General features: G+C 41.5%; 2 protein-coding genes across 3 annotated transcripts in view; one reads left to right on the forward strand and one right to left on the reverse strand.

Annotated features, from left to right (window-relative positions):
* Nucleotides 1-13,521, forward strand: part of Cnot6 (CCR4-NOT transcription complex subunit 6) — a 36,432-nt gene extending 22,911 nt beyond the window's left edge. For both annotated transcript variants that reach the window (XM_069993853.1, XM_069993852.1), the window contains exons 7-12: nucleotides 192-349; nucleotides 1,106-1,260; nucleotides 1,874-2,028; nucleotides 2,749-2,979; nucleotides 6,883-7,085; nucleotides 9,310-13,521. In XM_069993853.1, the coding sequence (XP_069849954.1) occupies nucleotides 192-349; nucleotides 1,106-1,260; nucleotides 1,874-2,028; nucleotides 2,749-2,979; nucleotides 6,883-7,085; nucleotides 9,310-9,522 (1,115 nt within the window). In that variant the 3' untranslated portion in view covers nucleotides 9,523-13,521. The remainder of the gene's footprint in view (nucleotides 1-191; nucleotides 350-1,105; nucleotides 1,261-1,873; nucleotides 2,029-2,748; nucleotides 2,980-6,882; nucleotides 7,086-9,309) is intronic.
* Nucleotides 13,522-15,960: 2,439 nt separating this feature from the next.
* On the reverse strand, nucleotides 15,961-16,914 carry Scgb3a1 (secretoglobin family 3A member 1). The gene is made up of 3 exons (XM_069994016.1): nucleotides 16,811-16,914; nucleotides 16,471-16,700; nucleotides 15,961-16,098 (listed from the first exon to the last, which is right to left on the reverse strand). Exons 1-3 carry the CDS (start codon nucleotides 16,863-16,865, stop codon nucleotides 16,075-16,077), a joined length of 309 nt encoding a protein of 102 aa, XP_069850117.1. The 5' UTR covers nucleotides 16,866-16,914; the 3' UTR covers nucleotides 15,961-16,074.
* Nucleotides 16,915-19,939: the final 3,025 nt, after the last annotated feature.

Genomic DNA, 19,939 nt, shown 5'->3' on the forward strand with positions numbered 1-19,939 from the left:
TCCTCATGTGTCTTTTCATTGTCCATCTTGCTTTATTTCTTCCATGTCTAGGTTTTCAGTGAGTATAGGTTGAGTGGTTAAAGTCAGACTTAAACATTTAAGTTGTAATTATTGCTGGAATTAATTATTGGCTTTTATTTATTTATTTTTTTTACCAAGTGTGTGAATAAGTAAAGTTATCTTTCCTACAGCCTTGTTTTCTGTCATGTGCTATAATGTTCTTTGTGATAAATATGCGACCCGGCAGTTATACGGCTACTGTCCATCATGGGCACTAAATTGGGACTACAGGAAAAAGGCCATTATTCAAGAAATCTTCAGCTGCAATGCTGATATTATAAGTCTTCAGGTAAGTCATAGAGAAGAATGTTTAAATTTCACAAATTTCCCAGCATTGATAAAGCAAGGTGCAGTTACACTGGAATATATTACACAGACACATTTTAAGTCCTACTTTCAGCAGTTTTCAAAATACTGGGTTTTCCCGCAAACACCCTGTTCATTTTGTACTATTGTGCTGCCAAATACAAACAGATAAATAAATACTCACCTTCCCCAAATAACCCTGGTCACTATTTTTTAATTGAGCAACAACAAAGTTAGTGAAATTATGTCCATTTCCTAGATGAAATTTTGCTTGACTAGCAATATTACTAATTAGGACATAGTGGGAAAAGTATTGGCCCTTATCAGTAACTGGCTTCTGGGTCCAGCTCCCATATCTTAAATAATCTTGGTCAAGTTACTTTTTCCTCTGATCCATAGTGTGTAATAAGCTCCTTCCTTATGTGTGATTCTTTTTCCAACATGTCTAATGGTATCTGTGCATAGAAGTCTGTGTCTTCATTTATTATACTACATGACTAAAAACTGATGTTGGCAGCTGGTGTCAATAAGTTGTTCCAATTTATTTTAGATAAGTTAAATGGAAAATATGTTAAACATCCTTTAATCTGTGTGCTGTTCTTTGGAAAAAGTGATTTCAGGCTTTCAAACTGAAAGTATAGGGTTAATGCGTAGGAAAATTGAGTGAACATAACAGAATTAATGTGTAACACTCATAAATTCTATTTTGTGAAGTTATTTGCTGTTTATAATTTTTCAGGAGGTTGAAACGGAACAGTATTATAATTTTTTCCTGGTAGAACTGAAAGAACGTGGCTATAATGGGTTCTTTAGTCCTAAATCACGAGCTAGGACAATGTCAGAACAAGAAAGAAAACATGTTGATGGCTGTGCAATATTCTTCAAGACAGAAAAGTAAGCGTACCTTGTTTTTTAAAAAGGAAAATGTTCTCAGCATTTACATGGTGGGGGGGAGGCGAAGGGTGTGGAAATTAGCAAATAAGAGAACAACGTGCTTAGTATTATTAAGATATAGTACTATTGGCATAAGGAGTTACTGCTTTTAATGATCAGAAATAACCTTGTTTTGGAGACAAGCTTTAAATGCTGTTGTTTCTTCAGGTGTTTATTAGGTCTTTAACTCCAAATGTTAATTGAAATACAATGTAGTTAACATTCCTGCTGCAACAGTAGAAGGATTCTTAAATCCATACTTTGGGAAGAAAAAAAAAAAGATTTAAAAATCTCAAGCCGAGATAGTCCAACGTGAAATCTAAACAGGATGACTGACTGTACTGTATGAAATTGTAAAGGTTTTCCAAGGTCTTATTTGTATCAGTAATAGAGTGAAAAAACTTGAAGTGAATGTGTGGGAAGCTTACTGCTAACTGTGAAAGTTTTCCATAATAAGATTTCATGCTGTTTATTTATGTCAGGGAATTTGGGGAGAAAAAAATATTTCCTATAAAGCTAATATCTTGATATTCTCAATTCTTTGTGTGTATGTTTGTGTTTGTGTTTGTTTTAGATTTACTTTGGTTCAGAAACACACTGTTGAATTTAATCAGCTAGCAATGGCAAATTCAGAAGGGTCTGAAGCTATGCTGAATAGAGTCATGACAAAAGATAACATTGGAGTTGCAATATTGCTAGAACTTCGAAAGGAGTTGATTGAAATGTCATGTGAGTGATCCTTTCACCTCTGTAAAGTTGACCTTCTAAATTTTATAGTTCTGCTTAGACATCTTAAAAAACAGTAATTTCATTACTTAATGGTCTTGGCTTAACACCTGAAGAAACTCAGAATTTCTTTTCCCAAAAACTATCTCTCTCTCTATCACAAAGATGAGAAAGTGTTCCCCAGAAAAGTGTTAAACCTCTTGAAAAATATTTTTGTTCTCTGGAATTCATCATATTAAAAAAAATGGTGAAGTCAATATTAATTAAAATGACTGCTTAGGAATAGATTTACCCTACACTTCCATGATTTCTTGCCAACAAGGATAGTTTCTCTAAGCTTCATTTCTCTTTATATACTTTAATAATTGCTTTTAATCCAAATAGAAAGTATGTTTAGAGTGACTTTCATGGTGAAAATGGAAACTCTGTCACTTGAACAGTTGGATCTGGGGACACTACAGAAGGACATCTAAAAAGCCTTGTTTCACACACATACATTGGGCTGTGTAAAGCAGTGAATCTCCCATTGCTGAGAAATACCAACAAGAAGTTTAGATATTCATTTTTCTCAAGTTTGTTGTACACCAAATTCAGTGATTTTGTGGGATACGATTAGGGCAATTTTAGGGCCCTTTTTTATTCTTAGACTACAATAGAACTTGCTTTCAGACTGTAAGAATCTGTGGGCTCACGGGCAAGTTTTACTTGTTTTCTCTAATATAGCTGGCAAACCACATCTTGGAACAGAAAAACAACTTATTCTTGTGGCTAATGCTCATATGCATTGGGACCCTGAATACTCTGATGTGAAGTTGGTACAAACTATGATGTTCCTCTCAGAAGTGAAGAACATTATTGATAAAGCCTCGCGAAGCCTCAAATCCAGTGTGTTGGGAGAATTTGGAACCATTCCACTTGTCTTATGTGCAGATCTGAATTCTTTGCCAGATTCTGGTAAGAAAGATTATATAGAATCAGCCTCTCCCCCCCCCCCCCTTTTTTTTTGTCGGTCATGGGACTTGAACGCTCTTCAGCTCAAGGGGAGCGCTCTACCGCTTGAGCCACACCGCCACTTCCGGTTTTCTAGTGGTTCATTGGAGATAAGAGTCTCTCGGACTTTTCTGCCCAGGCTGGCTTTGAACCGTGATTCTCAGATCTCATCCTCCTGAGTAGCTAGGATTACAGGCATGAGGCACTGGCACCCGGCAGAATCAGCACCTTTTACTTGAGATGTTTAATACTATATATTTTTTTTACCTGTTCACTTCAAATTTAGTTTAAAAAATTCAGTTTGTAATATTCATGTGTATTTTAGCTATTTTTGGTAGGTAGGGAGACTTTGGAAAATGAAGTGGTAAACTGGTGCCAGTGGTTCATGCCTGTAATCCTAGCTGCAGGAGGCTGAAATCTGAGGATTGCAGTTCAAAGCAGGCCTGGGCAGGAAAGTCTGTGAGACTCTTCTTCCCAGTTAACAACCAGAAAACCGGAAATGGATCTGTGGCTCAAAGTGGTATAGCACTAGCCTTGAGCTGAAGAGTTTAGGGACAGTCCCCAGACCCAGGATTCAAACCCCACAATTGACCAAAAAAAAGGAAGAAAGAAAATGAAGTGGTATTATGGAAATTTAAGGTGGTTGGACATTAATCTGGTAATCACATGTAATATTGGACATCCCTAAACCAATCTTCTCCAGTGTCCTAAACTTTCAACATTGTCATGATGTCAAAAGTAAATAATTCAGTGGGCTGGGAAGGTGGCTCAGTGGTAGAGCGCTTGCCTTGCATGTATGAGGCGCTGGGTTCGATTCCTCAGCAACACATAAACAGGAAAAAAAAGCAGGAAGTGGCACTGTGGCTCAAGTGGTAGAGCACTAGCCTTGAGCTGAAGAGCTGAGGGACAGCGCCCAGGCCCAGAGTTCATGCCCACGACCGGACCCCCCAAAAAAGGTAAATAATTCAGTACCATGAAACCTGTTTGATGCCCAAAATTATTTAAAATTCTATAAAGTCAACTGGAAGTGTGACTGAAGTAGTAAAGCATCAGCTCTGAACAAATAAGCCATGGGAGAACTGGAGGCCCTGAATTCAATTCCTGGTTCTAGCAAAAAAACAAAAACAATTGTCTATGTAGTTACTTTCAGGCTAGATTTATAAGGTATAAATGAAGCATAAGTGAACTTCATATTTATTCATTGTGTACATACATACAAATGCATTATATGTGTGTAAATATCCCCAAAACTAAGTACCAAAGTACCGTGTGTGTGTGTGTGTGTGTGTGTGTGTGTGTGTGTGTGTGTGTGTGTGTGTGTGTGTGTGTGTGTGTGTGTGTGTGTGTGTGTGTGTGTGTGTGTGTGTGTGTGTGTGTGCGCGCGCGCATAGGTCATGGGCACTATTCCTGTGCTTTTTTGCTCAAGGTTAGTGTTCTACCACAGCTCTACTTTTTGTGGTTAATTGGAGATAAAGAGTCTTATAGAGTGACTTTGCTCAGGTTGGCTTTGAACCTCAATTGTCAGATCTCAGTCTCAGTTGTGAGTCACTGGTGCCTGGCCTAAAGCACTTTAGGTCTCTCCCTTCCCCCTACCCCCAAGAAAAAAATTTGTAGTCAACTTGAACTTTTAGTTTTAAAATGGGGCCTTTCTATGTTTCAAGAGCTGATCTCACATTCTTGGACTCAAGTTATTATCCCCCATGACCTCCTGAGTAGCTGAACTATAGACACATCCTACCACATCCAGCTTCAGCTCATTAACTTGAAGTATGAACATGTAAAGAACAGATAGAACTATACGTTAAATCCCAAGTGCTGAGATTTATAGGCATGCACTACTTCATACAGTTTTTTCCTTACCTGAAGTCATGGATAACCAAACTCCAAAATAGTTATTTAGATAGTTTCTTTGGGAGCTGATTACAGAGGTGTGGGCTTATAATCATAATCCCATAATCATGGGAGGCTAAAGTAGGAAGAATACGAGTTCCAGTTGGTGGTGTACTAAACTGTCTTCAAAAAGGAAAAAAAAAACAGTGCTCATTTGGGATTTCATGTGGTAATATAATCCTACTTTCGTTGATCAACTGTATATTATAGATTCTCATATTTTGTTCCTTTTGATGACTTTCCACCTCAGGTAGATCAAAAAGAGCAAGTCTAGTCTTAGTTTTCCATAGGTAATACAAGCAACAAACTGTAGTTCTTATAATAAGAAACTAGATTTGTTTTTTTTTGTGGTTGATCTCCTTTCTTACAAACAATACTTTCAGATTTGCTTGTAGGCATGAATGCACACATATACACATTAGATTAATTTGATAGTACATTATAGCCTTTGCAGTAGATAATGGCCATTAAGAAACAATTACAATCTTTGTTTTCAAGGAAAATGAAAGTATTGGAGAGCTATAATTTTGTTAGGCTGTTTGGGTATTGCTGCCTCTGAGGCAGGTGAGAATTACTCTGGTAGTTTCTCAGTACAGTATGACTAGCTACAAAGTACCATATTTTAGTAGCAAATCTAGGAAAATGTTCAGTCATGCTAGCTAGTGCAATACAAATTATTATGTTTGCAGAGCCCATTTAAGTGTAGGAAATTGAGAAATAAATGTTCAGGGAAGGTGAAGTTGCTTTGCCACTAACTGGTCTCTTCCACAGTTGACAATATAAATTTATAAAACCCCAAGATAGGGGCTGGGAAGGTGGCTCAGTGGTAGAGCGCTTGCCTTACATGCCTGAGGCCCTGGGTTCGATTCCTCAGCACCACATAAGCAAAAAGAAAAAAGCCGGAAGTGGCGCTGTGGCTCAGGTGGTAGAGCGCTAGCCTTGAGCTGAAGGGCTGAGGGACAGACAGTGCCTAGGCCCAGAGTTCAGGCCCCATGACTGGACCCCCCCCCCAAAAAAAAAAAAAACCAAGATAAAGATTACATACCCTTTAAGAATTTTTGTAGCATAAGCAGAAATCTCAGATGTGGTTTAAGTCATTTTTCAAAGTTGCAAACCTGATTTTAAAAACAAAAGGACCAGTTTAGCAAATATACTTAAGCCCAATTGTGTTAGATAGACATTGGAGAATGATAATTGGGAAGACATACCTGTTTATGTAAATGAATAAAAGGTAAAATATTCTGTGTATTATAACTGTAAAAATGGATTTGTTGGGCTGTGTCTTTTTCTTTTTTTCTTTTTCTTTTTTCTTTTTGCCAGACAGGGAGCTTGAACTGTCCCTGATATTCTTTTTGCTTAAGGCTAGCACTCTACCATTTGAGCCACAGCACCACTTCCAGCCTTTTCTGTTTATGTGGTACTGAGGAGTTGAACCCAGGGCTTCATGCATGCTAGGCAAGCACTCTACCACTGAGCCACATTCTCAGCCTTTTTATTTTTCATTGGAGGCTGGGGCTCAAATTTGCTGATGCTTTACACTCATTGGTAGGCACTCTACCACCTGAACTTAAGCCTCTTTACCGGGTTCCAGTCACTCATGCCTGTAATCCTAGTGGCCCAGGAGGCTGAGATCTAAGGACCACAGTTCGAAGCCAGCCTGGGCAGAAAAGTCAGTGAGAGGCTTATCTCTAATTAGGCACCAAAAAAGCCTGAAGTGGGTCTGTGGCTCAAGTGGAAGAGCACCGGAGCTTTGAGCAAAAGAGCTCAAGGACAATGCCTAGCCTTGAGTTAAAACCCTACGACTGGCACCTGAAAAAAATAATTTGGGCAAATTCTGGCAAATTTAAGTAAACCAGAACATTTTAGGAAATAATATGTTTAGGTTTTTAAACTACTATCCCATGATTTTTTAAAATTACATTTTTCTTGCTGTGTATTATACTTGACAATGATAGAATTCATTCCACTTCATTTTAGGTGTTGTAGAATATTTGAGCACTGGTGGAGTAGAAACAAATCATAAAGATTTTAAGGAACTGAGATATAATGAAAGTCTTACAAACTTCAGCTGCAATGGGAAGAATGGAATGACCAATGGAAGAATCACTCACGGTTTCAAGTTAAAGAGTGCCTATGAGAGTGGTCTGATGCCTTACACGAATTACACATTTGATTTCAAGGTATGCCTTGAAATTTGTACACTTGTAAATATCTCCGTTTTTAAAAATTCATATACACTAGCTGTACAGGGGGGTTCATTGTGACATTGCCATACAAGCATACAGAGTACTCCACCCATGGGGCTGGGAAGTTGGCTCAGTGGTAGAGCGCTTGCCTTGCATGCCTGAGGCCCTGGGTTCGATTCCTCAGCACCACATAAGCAAAAAGAAAAAAGCCGGAAGTGACGCTGTGGCTCAAGTGGTAGAGCGCTAGCCTTGAGCTGAAGAGCTGAGGGACAGCGCCCAGGCCCAGAATTCAGGCCCCACGACTGGACCCAAACCCCCCCCCCCAAAAAAAAAAAAAAAAAAAGCGAGTACTTCACTCACCTCACCTTCTCTAGCAATCTCTGTCTCCCCCTTTCTTAAAACAATGTCACCTCTCATTGTTTTATTTTCATACATTCACTCTCCATTCACTCTCTCCATTCACCCTCTTGCTGACACTTGAACTCTTCTCCTGTTACTTTTTTTTTTTTTTTTTTTTTGGTCCGGTTGTGGGGCCTGAACTCTGGGCCTGAGCACTGTCCCTCAGCTCTTCAGCTCAAGGCTAGTGCTCTACCACTTGAGCCACAGCGCCACTTCCGGCTTTTTTCTTTTTGCTTATGTGGTGCTGAGGAATCGAACCCAGGGCCTCAGGCATGCAAGGCAAGCGCTCTACCACTGAGCCAACTTCCCAGCCCCTCCTGTTACTTTAAGTGTATATTAATTATACCAAAGGATTGCACACCAGTAAGCCTTTAAAATGTGGGTGCATAATGAAATTTATGGACAGCAATATTCTTTGTGCTTTTATGTGAAGGTCCATATGATTGATTTCATGTCCTTACTTTCTAGGTAGCCTATTAAAATGTTTTCCAGAAAAAGAAGTCAGATGAAATAATGGCAGTAAATCAATTCCTAAGTTAGCATTTGCCTTTGGGGGCCAATTGTGTCTTGTACACTATCACTAACACCGGTGCATAATGAAATACTGCAGTATCTAGTTTGGTGTTAGGCGAGGTGAGGCATTCTTCCACTCATAACTGAAACTGTATACCTTGGAGTGAGTGCCAAAATGTGATTGGCATTAGCCATTCCTACTGTTCAAAAAATGTATTCATATGTGTCTTATGTAGTTAATAGCATACAATCTAGAAACTTCTCTTGGTTACTTTCCTCGTTTTTCATATAGGTGATTGTTGAAGAAAAGAATTCCATTTAGATTGTTGGAATGTAAATGAGCTTTGGTAGTCTCAAGGTTTCCTGCATTTCAGAACGTAGAAATTATGGTCTCTGTCTCTAAGAGGCCTTTAGATTCCTTTAAATTCTTAGACTGATAGAATCGATGGTGATAACAAAGAATGGGAGAGTGTGAAACTATATTCTCTATTGTTTCTGTGTGGCTATGCTTCAGGGCCTTTGGCCAAGTAGAGAAGGCACAGATAGCAACTAAACCAGCGGATTTGCAAGTGCTGGATGTCATCAGGGGTGCTACAGCTATAGTTCAAAGCGAAAAATCACATCTTGTGCTAGACAGCTTCCTGTTATTATAACAATGTATCTGAGATCATTAACTTACAAAAGGAAAAGGTTTGTTTAACCTGCATTAGTTGTGGTTCTAGTTCATGATTGAGTGTCCCTGTGACTTTGGGCTTCTCTGATGAGGCAGCACATTTTGGCAGAAGCCAGTGCAAAAGCAGAGGAAAAAGAGAGCAGGCTAGGGGCATGGTTCCAGTGACCAAAGTCTACAAAGACCAAACCTCATCCAAGCCCACAGCACTTCCCAAAAGCATCATCTTGGGGGACACCAAGCCTTTAATATGTGGACATTTAGAGAACATTCACCTCAAAACTCTGCAGGTTCAATCACAGATGAATATATACTTAACACCATGGCGTGGCTATTAGGCAAAAGATGAACATCAGTAGTTGGAGAAAATAAGTAGTGATGATAGGATTTAGAATGATGTTTGGAAAATGATTCTACCTAAGATTTCAAGATTGAGAAGGAGCTAACAAGAGGCCAAATAGGAGAAAATGTTCCACACGGAAGAGAGAGTTTATGTACAAGTCCTGGGGCAGGAAAGAGCCCCAATAAATTACCTTATTTACCAAACATGATTGATGGTAAGGATGCCTTGAAAACAGTCAGTATTTCAATGTTATCTTACTGGACTTTTTTTTTTTTTCAATTCTTGTTTTTCAGGGTATAATTGACTACATCTTTTATTCTAAACCTCAGCTAAACACTTTAGCCATCTTGGGACCTCTGGACCACCATTGGCTAGTTGAGAATAACATCACCGGCTGCCCACATCCACTCATCCCCTCTGACCACTTCTCACTTTTTGCACAATTGGAGCTCTTACTGCCTTTCCTGCCCCAAGTTAATGGCATTCATCTTCCTGGCAGGAGGTAGTCAAGTACCTTCAGAGGACAACCTCAGTTTTACTTGCAAGCTCGTGAAAACCTGAATATAAGGGAGTGAGGTATGGCCACTGGGGATTTTTTGTAATGATGATTTGAATTTTCAGTCTGATTATTTGGTATAAGGGTATCATAAGAAGCCAGGTGCTAGCAACAGACAAATTCTGAGCCCAATATGCTTTATATACTGCTAGACAGGGATTGGTGTGTTTGCACCTATTTTTAATTTGTTACAAGTAATTTTCCTGTTTCTTCTATCTAATATAATATTTTCATGCCTTGAAATAGGAAAATGTTTGAACAGCATATTCTCTTTGCACAGAAATCTGTAGCACTACTTTTTTTGAGGCCAGTAGTAACACCCAGAGACCATTCTCCCAGACTTTACTCCCTCCTTTTTCAGACTTGTTTGTAAAATATAGAATTTGAATTTAGCCTTTATGATTGTATATGATCCGCAGAGACCTGATTTATGAAATTTTGTACTAAAAAAATCAGATTTGAAAACAATTGTATTGTAAATTAAGGCTAATTTTTTTTAAACCTGTTTCCTGTGTTCTGAAGGCCAGCTTGTAAAAGAGTTGCAACAGACTTTCTCTGCAATGATTTGCACTGTTAGGGTTATGTTAGCCCTTTTGTACTACTTTATTTTTAAATGGAGAACATTGCTCTTTAAATCTAAGTCTGCTTAGACCTTAGGACATTTTCTTGGGCCAGAGGCAACTTAAAACTCATGAATTCATGAATTTTTATGAAAACTATCTACTAGGACAGATAAGCTGAACAATGAATGATCTGTAGGCATTTAAGGACTGAACGTGATAGTTAATATATGTACATTCTGATATTTTTAAGTCTAACTTTTTTAAGTTATAAAATTACAGCTGCTTGGTCCAGCTTAACTCCTTGTTGAGACACTTCCTGTCCTATCTCCACTGTGCCTGCCTAACTTTGTTCTCACCGAGCACTGCCTGTGCATGCAGAGAAAATCTGTGCATCTTCTTTTATATTTTTTAAAAACATTTGTGAGAATTTTATGAAAATGCTTTTGTATGAGCTATGGCTTTTTTCCCATTGTGAAGCATTGCATATCACATTTTGGAGCGTGTACATAGGGTGGGCCATGAGACCCACGCACTGCTTCTAGGTGTCTCTGCACAGTGCTGTTTGTCACCAGAGTACTACTATCATGTGAGTTCTACTCGGTTGTCTGTATATTCCTTGTTCTCACGTTTTTTAAATCATTCCTTTTTTTTAAAGTAATTTTCCATTTATGAAGCAGTATAAATAATTGCATTTTCAAAACAGGTCCTTAAAGCAATTCTTCAGATCATTTTTAACGTGACTAAGTCATTTTAGTATGTCAACCACGATAAAAGTTACGTCGTACCCTGTATTTTGCCCATAGTGCCATTAATAGATTAGAGATGTAAAGTCAGCTTTAACTTTGCAAACTTAACGTGTGTATCTTCTGTTTTCATTCATTGATTCTCCCAAATCAAATGAATTCAAAGGGAGTTTGGACTAACTGCTTTTGTTTCAACTGCAGGCAGGGGAGCAAAAGGACACCATATAAGCATTAAGAAGAAAAATTGTTGAATGTTATTAACAGTTTTTATACAGAGGAGGAGTCATTTTGGATAATGACTTAAAATTTTATGGAAAATGTTCAGCACTTAATGTGCTTATTCTGTTTTTAGAGAAAATAAAATGACATACTGTTTAAATAAATGATTTTTTTTCTTTTCAAGAAATTCTCAAAAGGTTTTGATCTTCAGTCTGTCTGAGACTTGATTTTTCCCTTTAATTTTTTTTTTTAGACTTTGTTGTAATGGTGGGTTTTTGTTGTTTGTTTCGTTTTTGTTTTTCCTTAAAATTGTTTTTGTGCTTTGTATTTAAGTTGTGCTGACACCAAACACATCCAGTTTATAATCAGTACATTGGAAAGCTGGTATTGCTGATGTAGAACCAGTGCATAAATTCTTATGGTCTTTTGTCTTATTTTTTTGGTAACGTGTGAATTAAAGGTATGTTTACTCGTTTTTCCTAAACACTGTGTTGGTAATGTGCGTGCATCATGACGATTTCCAGCCAGGGGAGCTGGGGGCTGGTTGGACTGATGAGACTGAGGAAGCCGCTTTTCCTATGGCCTGCATTGTGGAGGCGCAGGCCCAGAGAGCTTGGGGGAAGGGGAGGGGGGAGGAGCACTTACTCGTTTGTATTTGTTGGTGGAAGACATACTCTTGCATAGATGCTGGAACTAGAGTGCACTTGTTAGATGCTAAAGGTTTGAGCTTTACACAAGACGTTTTCATCTGTATTTGTTACTGTCTATAATATATTTGAATTTGGAGGCAGCATATTAAAATATAATAGCCTGTTATGTCTTGAAAATACTTGTTCTTGATTCTTCCAGACATTCTGTGGGTCAGTTTGAACAGCTTCTTCACCTTATTTAGGTAAATTGAACCGAGAATGTTGATTTAGAAATAAAATACTTGGATGTATAAAGAATGGTCAGTCACACCAAAATTGAATGCTACTTTTGAAAGCAAGGTTTTATGTTTTAAATACCTTCTGTGTCCTGAATAATATCCAATAATCTTATACTTCCTAAAATGCAATAAAAAATTAGTCTGTTCTCCATGTAGATTATTTTTTGGAAATTCTGTGAACAATATATGATGTAATGTTTTTCTCTGATGTGTTCTGACTGGATAAATCCATCTTAGGAATGATTCCCAGGAAATTTGGAATATGCTTTCTGTTTTGGATATAAGAATTTGAGTAGGGGCTGGGAAGGTGGCTCAGTGGTAGAGCGCTTGCCTTGCATGCATGAGGCCCTGGGTTCGATTCCTCAGCACCACATAAGCAGAAAAAAAAAGCCGGAAGTGGCACTGTGGCTCAAGTGGTAGAGTGCTAGCCTTGAGCCGAAGAGCTGAGGGTCAGCGCCCAGGCCCAGAGTTCAGGCCCCACGACCGGACCCAAAAACAAAAAACAAAAAGAATTTGGAGTCATTCAGTTTCTTTGTAAATCTTTTGAAGAACACTTTGCCATATTTGTGGTGATTATTTATGCTTTGAGAATTTAAATAATGCTCATCAAAATCAAAATATATGGCATGATTTAACTGAACTTGTAAAATTAAATTGTTTATTGCAATTTTAATAGTCCCAGAAGATAGGCAAAGAACATCTCCAAGAAGTGTGCTTTTTGTTTTTGATTTGGTAACAACCAGGAAAACTTAAGTTTGTGTTAGCACTTTGAAACCTAACGACATCATTATTACCTTGGGTAGAATGCATTTCTGTTTCAAACCTCTTCTGATTTACTTTTTCAATATAACACTCAAGCTTTAAGAGTTCCACTTTTTTAAGTATAGAGAATTAGTTTCCATTGTGACTTTCAAGGTTTGGTAGTCATGTTGTATAAGGAAGGGCAAAAGTGAACCTAGGCAGACAGTTGGCAGTGGTGTGGTGCTGTAACTGGTCAGTTGTACTATCCGGTACAGATGTTGCAGGCAATTCAGAGAATGCTATATCGTAAGGAAAGTTGTTGTCCCCCCATCCCCCCCCCCCACCATAAACAGTGTTTTAGGATGTTCACTTTGCTCTTCTTTCTGGTTACATAAAATTTAAAAGCCAGTATGCTGATGTGATGTGTAAAATAGATATCTAGTCTTTATTCACAGTATATTGTATCGTGCAGTGCACTGGACTGATTCTTTACCTTTCCTAACGAAACCCAGCACACTATCTGCACCAAGCTCAAAGAATGTCAATTTGCCTAGGCAGCTCGTGGATAAGGGTAATGGAAACCCAAGTTTCTACCATGTGGACTGGTGGTAACAAGCGCTTTTACTGTTCTTTTCAGTGGAACCTTCTGGTCAAATTGTAATTAGCTAGTATTATATTTATATGCAGGGTCTCTTTTCCTTACCGATGTATTTTCCTACTCATAGCCAACCAATAAATTCAATATCTGTTTCAAATATTTTAACAGTGTAATTTGTACAGCTGTAATCCTGAGACTTGAGAAAACTCTGTTAATTGACAGCGCCCATCTGCATCATCTGGCCCAGGGTTGTAATTCACCTTTGCAAAGGGAAGGGTGGATGGGGACAGGGCCCTGGGGTGGTGGATGATAAGAACACATGTTTCCCTTTCATGGCCACGTTATCCAGTATAACACTCATATCTTTGCCAAAGTTGGATTTAGTATCTAGGCGTCCAGTGGTCTTTTTGTTGTATATAGTGGGTACCTCATAATACAAGAATGGGCTCATGTGTCTTCCATGGTTTTGAAGGAAGTTGACCTATTTTAAATAAATGTTCTTAAGTACAGTAGCAAACACTGTGTTAAGCTTATACTAATTGATTAACTACCTTATAAGCCAAATGTATTTTCTTACAAATATAAACTTAAAGAATGTGTCACTTGGGCTGGGAAGTTGGCTCAGTGGTAGAGTGCTTGCCTACATGCCTGAGGCCCTGGGTTCGATTCCTCAGCACCACATAAGCAGAAAAAAGCCAGAAGTGGCACTGCGACTCAAGCGGTAGGGCGCTAGCCTTGAGCTGAAGAGCTGAGGGACAGCGCCCAGATCGACCAAAAAAAAAAAAAAAGTCACTTTCCAGAGCTTCAGATGTGAGCTTACACTTGATTTTTGGTTTTTTAAGGGAAAAAAAAATTGCCTTTTAGAAATGGCTTCTTACCCAGACAGTACTTATACTTCTGATCTCTTAAGGAGGATACAGCAGAAGAATAGTGAGTCCCAGGCCTGCCTGAGCTAGCTAACCAGAAAGACTGGTTATTCTCTCTCTCTCTCTCTCTCTCTCTCTCTCTCTCTCTCTCTCTCTCTCTCTCTCTCTCTCTCTCTCTCTGTCTCTGTCTCTCTCTCTCTCTCTCACACACACACACACACACAACTGGGGGCAGGAAGAGGGCCAAATCAGCTACTATGTTTGTAAATTTTATGTAGAGGTTGGGGAGAAATCATTTCAAGTTGGGAGACAGAGGTTGTGATGTCGAGTTATTAAGATGAGTATGTGCCACAGAGTCTGATGTACCTTTATGACCAGGCTCATGTTTTTCCATGTCATTGTCATAAAGAGCCAAGTGTGCAATTATATGTGCCAAGTCACTTTATAAATTCTCTTTAGTGGTCTTTGCGGAACATTAAATGAAAATATACTTAGCATAGTATTTTCAGGCTTAAGATATCAAAGAAATTTGTACTAAGGTTTTTGTGAGGCTATGTAGAGATTCACATTTAAATCAGTTTTAAAACAGCTTTTGCTGGGTGCCAGTGGCTCATGCCAGTAATCCTTACTACTTAGGAAGGTGAGATCTAATGATTGTAGTTTGAAGCTAGCCTGATTAGGAAAGCGTTCAGCCACCTAAAAACAAAGAGCTGTGGCTCAAAATGGTAGTGTTAGCCTTGAGCACAAAAGGCTCAGGGACAGCACCCAGGCCCTGAGTTCAAGCCCCGTAACCAACCAAAGGAAAAAATGTTCCCAAATACTACATAATTTTAACCCAGGGTATATCAAAAGAATTCTGTGAATGATGCCTTTTACTAGGATGCTGGAGGATTGGAGAAATTTTTTATAAGCAAATTTGCCCCCCAAAGATAGAGTATTCAAAGTAATATTCTCCATATGACCTTAAGAAATTAATCATAACTGGAAATTGAAGACACTGCTAGATTATAGCATAGCTTGGAAACTCATTTATTTTCTTCAGCACATTTAACATTCCAAGTCAAAGAAATGTCTTTTCTCATTTTCTTCAAATGGTAAATGTCAAATCATTCTATAAATCTTACCCTAAAGCTTTTTAAAATTGGTTGGGACCTACCATGAGAAACTGGTTATTACTCTTTATTAGTATGACCCTAAGGCATATTTGAAGAGCTGCTTCTGCCATTTCCAGCCTTACTGGCAAAGTTAGTCTAATTTGCCTTCAACATGAAGAGAGGAAGGGGGCCTAGTCGAGCCACTTCAGTGAGCCTTGGGTGTAGTTAAACCTCTTAGTTTCTGAGGGGTACTCAGGGAGATGTGAGACAATCAGAATTGTAGAGCTTTGGTTAGTTTGGAAATAAAAGATTTACAGATACTGCTATGTTAGTCATAATTGCTTGAAGACCCACCCTAAAAAGCCCCATGCACCTTATGCCTACAAGAGTATACACAATCTAGTGGCGACTTTTAAGTTGTATTTTAGAGCACTACCATGAACCAGGTTCCAAGATTCAGCCTTTCTAAGCCTTTGTGGAGTCATACGGTTAAGAAAGCAATGGATCTAGAACATGATGGGGATCTGTGTGAGTCCCCCCCTAAAAAAAGCCCAACCTGTGCTCTACAGTGCGTTGCTCTTGGCACCAGTCTTACCTAGCCTGGACTTGGAGACACGACAATTTCAACCACTACGCTGCATTTAGCCATGTTTATTGAGAAACGAGAGGACGGCCTCACAGCAGGATGGGGCAGCTGGGCTGGGGGTAGGGGGGCATCTTGTCTTCAGGCAGGGTTGCCCCAGCCTCCGCTCAACCGAAGTATGTCAGGGCCCCCTGGGGAGGAGAAGAAAGCCAAGCTTGAGTGTACCCCTGCCACCACCAGGAACTGGCAAGGCCCTAGGCACCTGAGGTTACACGGGAAGTCATGGCTGCTGGCACTGGGGAGAGATGTGGAGCAGAGGATTGGGGATGGGTGCTGGGACTGGGGACCCTGGCCTTGTGGTGGCCTCCCATGGGAGCATACTGTAGACACACCATCACCACCACGCATGTGCGCACACAGTTCAGTCAAACCAGTTCACATCTAACTGCCCCCAGGACTCCGCTGATGTGGGACTGGGGACCGGGACAGCACTTGGAAGGACTTTGGGGGTGGCTGAGGGACGGTGCCCATGCAAGGAGGGGTGCCCAGGATGCCTGTGTTACCAGCAGTGTCTTCACAGCTCCTACAGCCTCGGGGCCCAGCTCAGTGACACACTTTCTAGAACCCTCTATGAGGTGCTCTACCGGGATGCCCACGCTGGCCAGGATCATCTTGAGGAGGGTGTAGGAGCTGAGAGGGAGGCTGGGTACCGCCGCTTGCACCGCAGACGGAGCCAGCGCAGCCACAGGTTCAGCCACAGGCTTCACCACCGAGTCCACGAAGAAAGCGTCACCTGCCAGCACAAGCAGACAAGCTCCCACCTGGGCAACTCTCCTGAGGAGCCTCCCGGCTCGCACACCCACTCCCTCTCCAATGGCTGCCCTGTGCCATGGGGGCACTCACCCAAGTCACCCAGCAGGGCCATGCAGAGCACCAGGAAGACGGCGACAAGCTTCATGGCAGATGCTTCCCCTGCTTCTCAGAGCCTGGTCCTGGGACCTGGTCCCCCCGCGGGCTTCATATACCTCAGGCTGAAGCCTCGCCCCATCTTCCTGACAAATGCATTGTTTGCTCAGCTAATAGGGAGAGGCCTGGCCACATGCTCACTCTGACCCTGTGGGTCCTGAGAAGTTTGTCACACCGTTTTGCCTGGATCTTGGCTATTTTTCCTCTTGGCAGTGGTCCTGGGCTGAAGTGCTGAGTCCTTGTCCTGAGACCAGGAACCGAGGCTTGTCTGTGCTTTTGTCCCCAAGAGACACACCCCGAACTGCACCTGGACTTTGTGATCGCACCCCACCCTGCCTAAGGCTAGAACACAAGTTCTGGTGGGAATCGTCCCCCCACCGTGAGGAGAGGAGAGGGACTTTGCCAACTCTTGTCTCTCTCCTCCAGCAGCCCTGCAAAGTGAACAGATTGCATAGAGCTCAGGAGAGCTGAACTTGGGCCCGCCTTCCAGCATGCCAGCTGAGATACTGGAGAAAAACTGCCTGCAGAGAAACGCAGGAGCGACTCACAACTCCAGTGAGCCAAGAGGCAATCTTGATGGGAGTTCAGCCATCTCTGTGTCCCCACGGCTCCTGGTGCCCTGGTTTTAGTTTTGTGGCCTCCTTGCATCCTTTCCTGGCATTCTTTATCATTAAAACAGCCTTCGGCCTTGGTAGATTGTTGCATGCCCAGCTTATATAACAAAAACACCTTCCTTGAACCTGAATATTGCTCAGTGATAGCAAAAACAAGCCTAGAATTCTGGCCTAGAATAAACAAGACTTGGGTTTGATTCCTGGTACTGAAAAGAAACCAACAGAAACCATAGAAATAACGCAAGCCTTCGCTGATCTTCAAGGTAGTTTGTATGGTTCAGGCCTTAGCTTCCTATCAGCTTATGGTGTCGTCACAGGTCTACAGGACTTGCTCCCAAGATTTTGAATTCCCAAAATACATCCTGACATTAAAGTCATCGTGTCCCTGAGAAGGCCAAGAGACTTGTCCCAATCTCCTAGGTAGTAACAGAGCCCAAGTCTTCTCATAAAGGACCTACCCTTCCACCCACACTGGCTCTCCAAATGATCCCCTCCACAGAGATGAACAGCGGGTGTGTTTGCAATCACCCTGCATGGTAGAGCCAGGGGATCTTGTCTTGATACACATTTTTTTTTCTTGAGGTTGCTGAAACCAATCAATACCTACGTGATGGCTGAAAACCACTTACCTTTATTTGGTTAGAGTTCTGCAAGCCAGAATTCGACATTGGGATGAAAACAAGATACTGACAGACCTGAGCTTTCTGTAGAAACTCTATGGGGAAAAATAAAATCCATCCTCAGCCTCTTCCAGCTCCTCGTGGCTGCAGGCATTCCTTGGCTTGTGGCCACATCTCTCCAATCTCTGCTTCAAGCTTGTTTATTTTGGTCAGTCATGGAGCTTAAAACTCAGGGCCTGGGCCCTGTCCTCAAGGCTAGTGTTTTACCACTCTGAGCCACAGCTCTTCTTTTGGTTTTCTGATGATTAACCAGAGATAAGAGTCTCACAGAGTTTTCCTGCCTAGGCTGGCTTTGAACTGTGATGCTCAGAACTCAGCCTCCTGAGTAGCGAGGATTATAGGTGTGAGCTACTGGCGCCTGGCTGGCTTCAAGCTCTTCTATATAGATTTCATCTTACTGTCTTCCTCTTAAAGTTGCTTGAGCTTGCATTTACAGTCCACCTGGACCATCCAGGAGACTCTCCTCAGAAGGATTCACTTAATCACAGTCACACAAAGGAACACTAATAGGCTCCAGCAATCAGCCAATGGCAGTGTCTCTGCCTGCACCTCCATTGGATCATGGCTAGTGATTTCAACAAGCACCAAGGCCAGGCTGTCCAGGCTGTGTTTCTCAGTGTTATCCCAGGTAGCAACGCCAGCAGAACTCAAGAGGCCCAGGCCCAGCTCAGCATAGAACTTGCCTTTCTCCTTGGAGACTCACAAACTAGCCTCCTTCTTTGAAAAGCTCTCCTAGGGTATGGCCAAACTCCCATTTCCCATCCCAGATCCCAGCCTGGGTTAAGGGCCAGCACACTCTCCCCCTGCCACCCCTCCCTTCCCAGTTACCTTACACCATATCTGCTGACCTAGGGCTCAAAGCATGGCTGCCATAAACTCATGGAGTTGGAACTTCAACACGGGGTGCCCATGCAGCGGCCCTCCAACATCCTGAGGCTCCAGGTGATTCTTTTCTCTTTTCTCTTGGTCAACCAGCATCTCCGTCTCTGAGCTCTGCCATCTTGGAACTCTTTCTGATACCAGTGACATAAATGATTAAGCAAACTGAGGTGGGTGGGTGTGAACCCCAATTCCATCTCTTTGTGAGAAACAAGGAGGGCCAGTTTTCTTAGGCCTTCACACCAGGCATCTGCTGGCTAGCCTGCGAGTTGACTAGAGGGTATGGACAGGGGTAGGTAGTTCCTCAATGGAGACCTTTGGCTTTTTCTACCAGAACACACCATCTTGTACTTCAATGTGGTCAATTTAGTCTGGGGGCTCCTTAGACCTCTAGGGTGTAGTGACTCAGCTACAGGGTGTGTCTGTGGTGGTGTTTGTTCACACACCGTCCCTTCTCTCACTAGAGTTGTAGGCCTTGGGGCTTCCTCATTCCTTCAGAGCTCCTTTCCCGGAAGAAAGTGGGGATGAATGGATGACCCTGAGTGGGGGTCAGCCAGCACCTGCTGCCTTCCCACAGTACTGGACTCCTGGTAGACCCTTGTCCCCAACCAATACAGCCAGCCACCCCTGTCCTTTCTAGGGAAGTCTTCCTGGTTCAGATGCCCTATTCTAGCCAAGAGATTGATGCTGTCCTTTCTCCAGCTTCAGTGTTCATGACAAGGACAAGGGGGCAGTATCGCAGGGTCTCTTGGGTGTCAAGAATCTCTCTCTCTCTCTCTCTCTCTCTCTCTCTCTCTTTCTGTTAGTCGTGGGGCTTGAGCGCTGGGCCTGGGCGCTGTCCCTCAGCTCTTCAGCTCAAGGCAAGTGCTCTACCACTTGAGCCACAGCACCAC

The sequence above is a fragment of the Dipodomys merriami genome, unplaced genomic scaffold, assembly GCF_024711535.1.
Source record: "Dipodomys merriami isolate MVZ:Mamm:240054 unplaced genomic scaffold, mDipMer1.0.p SCAF_44, whole genome shotgun sequence".
Classification (NCBI taxonomy): Eukaryota; Metazoa; Chordata; class Mammalia; order Rodentia; family Heteromyidae; genus Dipodomys; species Dipodomys merriami.

Excerpts from the sequence above, each read along its gene's own strand:
- Scgb3a1 (XM_069994016.1), bottom strand. The coding sequence starts at position 16,865 with ATGAAGCTTGTCGCCGTCTTCCTGGTGCTCTGCATGGCCCTGCTGGGT. Across the intron at positions 16,701-16,810 it reads GGCCCTGCTGGGTGACTTGG|GTGACGCTTTCTTCGTGGAC; the intron begins GTGAGTGCCCCC and ends TTGTGCTGGCAG. Across the intron at positions 16,099-16,470 it reads GAGCTGTGAAGACACTGCTG|GGGGCCCTGACATACTTCGG; the intron begins GTAACACAGGCA and ends TCTCCTCCCCAG.